Genomic DNA, 6,254 nt, shown 5'->3' on the forward strand with positions numbered 1-6,254 from the left:
TCACACGGGCGCGAATTTCCCGCGCGGCAGGGAGACGCTGCGGCGCGTCTCCGGCAAGGGGACGTTGGTCCTCTCGGCGTGCGGCGGCCTGTTCCGGCGATGCTTCCCTTCGGTCACGGCCTCCATCTCCCGGACCGATGCCCTGACAACACCCAAACAGAACGCCTCTTGTGAGTGAACGCGTTGCCAAGTGATGCAGAGGTACATGAGGAGTTGTTCGTACCTGAGATCAATGGTCTGGGACTGCCTCGTCGCCGGCTGCGGCAGGAGCTTCTTCGCCTTCCGGCTGGAATGGAAGGTCGGCTCGCTGTTGCCGAACTCGTTTTCCATGTCAGACCAGTTCTTCCTGACCCTGGCTTCCGACCTCACCTTAGCGCCTGACGTTTGCTGCTCCTCCTCTTTCCGTGCACTGTCAAGCCTGCTCTTCGTCATGCTTTCTCGAACAGGTGGTTTTGCGCTCCTGTTCTCCTCCGAGTCTCGGAATTTCCGTAGGCTCTGCTCGGTCAGAATGGACGCGGGTGTTCTCCTAGCGCTGCTGCTGCCATGCGGCGCTTTTGCAGGCGGTTCGACGACCTTTGATGTGGGTGTGCACTCGATGATTCTTTCGGTCTTCTCCACGGTTTTCGCGGTGCTGGATCTCTCAGAAGAGAATGAACTCCGTACCGGAGGAGACGGAGTCTTGAACTTGCGTGAACTGAAGTATAGTTCCCTGCTGATGACAGGTGACTTGTCGTCCAGTTCTCGCACTGACAGCGGAGAGCGAAACCTTCTCTGCTTTCCTGATGACGAGCTTCTGATCTGCAACACAGAACAAGTCTTATATTTAGGCCATTTCTGTGAGCAAGGCACTCTGTGTTTGAACAAAATTTGAAAACAAAGGGAAAAAATGCATGAGATTTCAGGGTGGTTTTACAGTTAAGTACCTCGCTTGTGCAAGTGTCAACACTGGAGTCCTGCCTAGCTTCAGGCTTGAAGCGCAAGCCGGTGGTGAGAGGTGATCTCGCTCTTGCATTTCTTTTATCAGAGGTTATACTGTTTGTGACATCTCTTAGCTGTGCTGCTTCACGTTCCTTCTCATCCAATGCCGATTTCAGTTTACCAATCTGACAAAGACAGTTGCGTATCATGAGTGATGAAAGCAAAGCACCAATGCCTGCTGACGTTTCAGAATTCAACATCACAATATCACACATACCTCTTCCTTCAGGTCCTTGACCTGGGCGCCTTCCTTATTGACACGAGCTGCGCCAAGTTCTATGGTGGCTACACGCTCGGCGAACTTGAGAGTGCTAATTGTTTCGCCAAAAGAATCCGCTTCAGGATTCACATGCACAAACATCAACGTCTTTGCCTGACCACCTATATTGCAAGAAAAAACAAATAATTAGCATTGTCCGCATTCTGGACGAAGCAAGTTTTAAATGTTATAAGAGATTATGTGTACCTAAAGCATCTTGCAGCACTTGTGTTAGCTTGCTGTTTCGGTATGGAACGTGTGAACTCTTTTGGGCAAGTGCAGCTATGACATCACCAAGCGCGGATAACGATTTGTTTATGTGTTTGGCTTCAGTCAGCCTTTCACCGGCGGCCTCAGATTTGTCCACCCTCTCGCTTCCCGCAAGATCCACCAGATGAAGGCATCCTTTTAGAGTTGACCCCGAAATGATCTCTTTCCCTTGCACATGAACTGTCAACACACTGAAGAAGAGCAACAAAATTACAGCATGCAGTGATTATGCCTATGTAGTCATAGGTGATTCAAGAGAGAATCTCCAGATATTTTAGTGTGAGGACATTGTACTAAAGATATAACCATGGTATGAGATAAAATCCCATGAATTAATTTTGGAGTACCTGTGTGAGCGGCTACTTCGTTCGTTAAGAGCGGTTGATCCTACCGCCCGATTTCTGTGGCCAAGTTTCATCAGATCCAAGACATCCTGTGCGCACTTTACTGGCACTAAATTGGCATCAGGGATGTTGAGCCCATTTACATGAGAATTGTTACGAATCTCTAATGTGTTAATAGTTAAGAAACAATCCAGTAGAAAAACTTAGTGAAGCGAAGTTGGAAGGTGAAGCAAGGGAAGTAAGCGTAACACAATATATTCGATATATGAAATAAGTTTCTTTGGGGCAATCATGAAAGGATATCGTTTAGTTGAACCATCGGTCATCAGTAGATCTCTCACTTGTTCATTGTAAATTTCAATCATCTGAACTCTCACATCATATGCCGTGGTATCTGATCTGTTTTGAGAAATATCAAACAGATCATTTAGCGACCGGTAGTTCACACCCAAGGTTCCCTCTGCTGTTATATCCGGGCCGCTCTGAGTAAAACATGCACACAAAAGGTACAATTAGAAAGCAAACATAAATCATGTAATGCAGGAAAAGAAAACTTCCAGTATTTAAAATCTTTATCTTTTTGTTTATAATGTTTCATTGGAAAACATTCTGTTATAGTACTGTGTTTATTGATTTAAACATGTTCTTCAGAAGCAAAGGTTTGAAATTCAAGGTAAAATTAAATGTGAAGAATTACCATAGTATAAGTTTTTCCAGATCCTGTTTGACCATATGCAAATATGCACACATTATAGCCATCCATCACGGATCTTATAAGTGGTTGCGTATCAGCATAAACATCAGCTGTTACAAATAAAATGCAAGTGAGTAGATTTGTAGAATTAAGAGTTGAAATCAAAGTAAGAAATTTAGCATAACTTCCGAGTGAATCAACAGACAATGTTTCTACTGTGCATTTTTTTTCGATAAAGGGAATATATTAATATCGCGCCGATACCAATTATCAGCAAATAATTTTATCTTTCTAATAACTGTATAACTAAGCAAATTAGCATAACTTTTTGGTGAATCATCTGTTCTTTATACTCCATCTGACAAAAGTTGTCTTAGATTTGTCAAAATTTGGATATATCTAGACACTATTTAGTATGTAGATACATCGAAATTTAGTCAAATCTCAGACAAGTTTCATGAGACGGAGGGAGTAGAAAAAATTAAGCAATCTAGCATAACTTTCTGGTTAACCATCAGTTCTTTTTTCAGAAAGGTACCGGAGGGAATTGATTTACAGTACACAAGGAACAAAAACTGAGAGAAGTTTAATTACGTACATTGTGAAACATTAGGTCCAAATATTTTGTTGAATGAGAATATCTTTCGTCCATCCTTTCCTTGCTTTTCAGGGTTCATAATCATGATCTCCCCATTTTCTCCAATATGATCAACAGTAGATCGTTGATCAGGTTGCGTCTTCGGGAAAGGTTTCACTCTACAGTACACCCGAATGCTACCTAAGAAGCATACTGAAGCTGTCAGTAACAATATATCTTACTACTAACAAAATGAACTGAATCCATCTGTGGTTCACCTTTCAGATCTTGGACTTGATTGTACAGCTTACGATTTTCCTCCAGTAACTTGTGGTAAGCATTATGGTTCTGAGCCTCAAAATAGCTTTCTGCAATATGGCGATAATGTTTAGAGATCAAAGAACACGATGACAGACAAAATTCCAGAACCATCACTCACCTAGCCTCGTTAAGTCTTCCTCCCATTTAGCTCGAGTAGATTCAACTTGAGATTTCATGTCATTAAAGGACAGCTTTAACTTCTGAATATTTCGATTTCAAAAGAAAATCATGATCAGCATAATGCAAGAACATTCAAAACATAAATGAGTGAATATATTAATCTAGAGAATGACATTTGTTGTTAGGAGTACACAATTTTTTGGGTAACTTTACTGTTAGCTTTCCTTACAAATGGGACCATGGCAAGGAAAAGCTGGAGTTAAAGGATGAAATTTGGTATTTGTTTCACTCATTATAAACTGACAGCTAACAAAGTAAAGCAGCACAACCGATTGCAGAACGCTTGCTACCTCAAGCTCTTCTTGTTGGTGTTCAAGTCCTCCACCACCATCCTGGCGTTTGCGGCTATCACAGGGCAATTGCTGTGGAGAGAATAAGGACAGAGTAGTCTCATTCAACGATTTTGAAATAGCTTCGATCAACTCCAGCTTAGAGCATACTCCACTTTCATCTTTCATCATCTTCCTTAAAAGTGATCTGACCTGTTAGATACGATATGTTTTAAAAGTAGGGTTTCAGCCATGTGCATACTGCAAACTTCTTTGGCGGGACAATTGTCAAATTTTGGCAAATGCAACCTATTGCCTACTGAGTGGTGGACATAAGTTACAGAATCATAACAAAAGAATGTCGAGGAGTACAAATATGATGCCGCACCTGATTCCGATGGGACACTAGCAGAATGGTAAATTCTTTCGATGCTTGCTCAAGTATTGTTTCAAGTACCTGAAAAATGCACCACCATAAGGAAGTCAGCCCAACGGTTATTTTGTTCAAAGTTCAGCATTGTTTGGGAAAGCATCAATTAAACTAGTACTGCTAATAGGGTCAACAATATATAAGAATAAGCAGAACTTACCTACCATATCATCTAAAGGTAACTCATCAGCTTCACTCCATTCCAGAAGGAATGCGCGCACAACTCGAAGAACAAACTGCTGGAAAAGTGAATGCTGAGTTTCTTCGACTCTAGTTTCCTCGAGGGAGACCTCGGAGAGGAGATGCACGAATTCCAGCATCTGTTGATTCTGGTCAGCTGAGCCTCCAAACCTGGATGAGTGTGAAGGCAACCTCTTGCTCGAGGGCGCAATCTTAACAATAGCCCCATAGCGCCATATACCGATTCCGCCTGAGAGCTTCCACTCGTGATATGCTTTGAGACAAAGTATGCAGTCCACAACTTTCATTGATGAACCACCCTGTCAATGTTGGAGGCAGAGTTCATATGCCACATCTTCAAACTATGAAGTTAAATTCCAAACTACTAGCAGTGACATATACTTTGTGTTAGAAAACTCTATAGCTTGGATGAAGATATTTTGGATGGAATACTGTTGGAGGTCCCAGTATAAGAAATAGGAACCCTTGAACCAGAACCACAAGGACTTGAAACATGGCTGTGGGGTTGTACATCTACTGTTAGCTTAAGTTTATTGGGTTGAAGATGTTTGCCCCATTTCAGTCTCACTAAGATACTCTAAAAATGCATTGTATTTCTTTGGTCTGAGTAAACTTGAAATGATTTCCAATAGAATAGCCACATCAATTCGTAATGAAAACTTTAATTCTTTGGTCTTGCAAATATGAAACAAATAATTTAGTAGTATAGTAAATCTTCTTAGGCTATACAGTTGAGCAAATCAAGACTTGTCTTAACAGGGACAAGCTAGAACAGCAGGGGAATACTTGGAACAATGATAATGCAGTCATGCTATGTCAACCCCGTACCTTCTCAATGTCGGAAGCTTCAAACGTCAGCAGATTCATCTCACAAACCGCAACGAGGAAGTTCCTCATGTTCTCGAAGTACTGGATGGCGGACTGCGCCGCCCCATCGGCCGACTGCACCGCGTCAACGGGGTTCTCCACGACCTGCCGAAACAAACAACAACAACAAGCAGTGAGATTCCACGCAACACATTGAGCATCTGAAGTCCCCCATTTCATTTGCCTCCCAGAACCCAATCGGCTATGGTGCGTCCGTACCTTGGGGACGGTGCCTGGGTTGACGCGGTTGAGGACCTTGCAGAGGATGAGGCCGTTGCGCAGCGCCGTGCCGAACTCCTCCTCGGACGGCCTCTCCGGGAGCGCCTCCACCGCCGCCGGCGCCATCTGCCGCAGCCATCGCGCCGCCTCGCACCTCCGCGTGGCTGCGTATCGGCAAACCAGATGAGATTCAGGGAGGTGGCAATCTGTGACGATTACAGAGGAACTCGCCTTGCGATTCGTGCAGACGAACACGGTCGAGGAAATACGGAATCCGGTAATTTTGAAAGTGTTGAGTGATTGTGCTCTAATCAACTGGTACTTAGATCCAATTAAACCAACTAATGTCGCATGCACTAAATGCTGTAGTAGAGTTATATTAATCGCAAGCCTGAGTACTAATTACGAACAATTAGTACAGTAACATTAATCTCCCAGCGGCCAGCGCCATGGTACACTGATCCCACTAGTTCCTGGGTGTGCTTCCGTGTGCGAATGCCGCGAGTGAACCCAATTAATCAGCGTCGTCAGAGGGCACTCGACCCAGTCCTCGCCGCCGCTGTAGCTCAACTCGGCGCCATTCAAACGCCGACCAAGTCAGCAACGCAACGGCGCACGCGAAACAAGGAAGCCCTCCAGACGCGC

General features: G+C 43.9%; 1 protein-coding gene across 1 annotated transcript; it reads right to left on the reverse strand.

Moving 5' to 3' along the window:
• Positions 1-5,762, reverse strand: LOC124674638 (kinesin-like protein KIN-14F). Its single transcript, XM_047210680.1, has 16 exons — positions 5,610-5,762; positions 5,352-5,495; positions 4,487-4,822; positions 4,281-4,349; positions 3,914-4,105; positions 3,562-3,643; positions 3,401-3,490; positions 3,144-3,323; positions 2,549-2,655; positions 2,155-2,333; positions 1,855-2,019; positions 1,445-1,698; positions 1,196-1,359; positions 924-1,103; positions 224-798; positions 1-148 (listed from the first exon to the last, which is right to left on the reverse strand). Exons 1-16 carry the CDS (start codon positions 5,733-5,735, stop codon positions 1-3), a joined length of 2,991 nt encoding a protein of 996 aa, XP_047066636.1. The 5' UTR covers positions 5,736-5,762.
• Between the last annotated feature and the right edge of the window lie 492 nt (positions 5,763-6,254).

The sequence above is a fragment of the Lolium rigidum genome, chromosome 7, assembly GCF_022539505.1.
Source record: "Lolium rigidum isolate FL_2022 chromosome 7, APGP_CSIRO_Lrig_0.1, whole genome shotgun sequence".
Classification (NCBI taxonomy): domain Eukaryota; kingdom Viridiplantae; phylum Streptophyta; class Magnoliopsida; order Poales; family Poaceae; genus Lolium; species Lolium rigidum.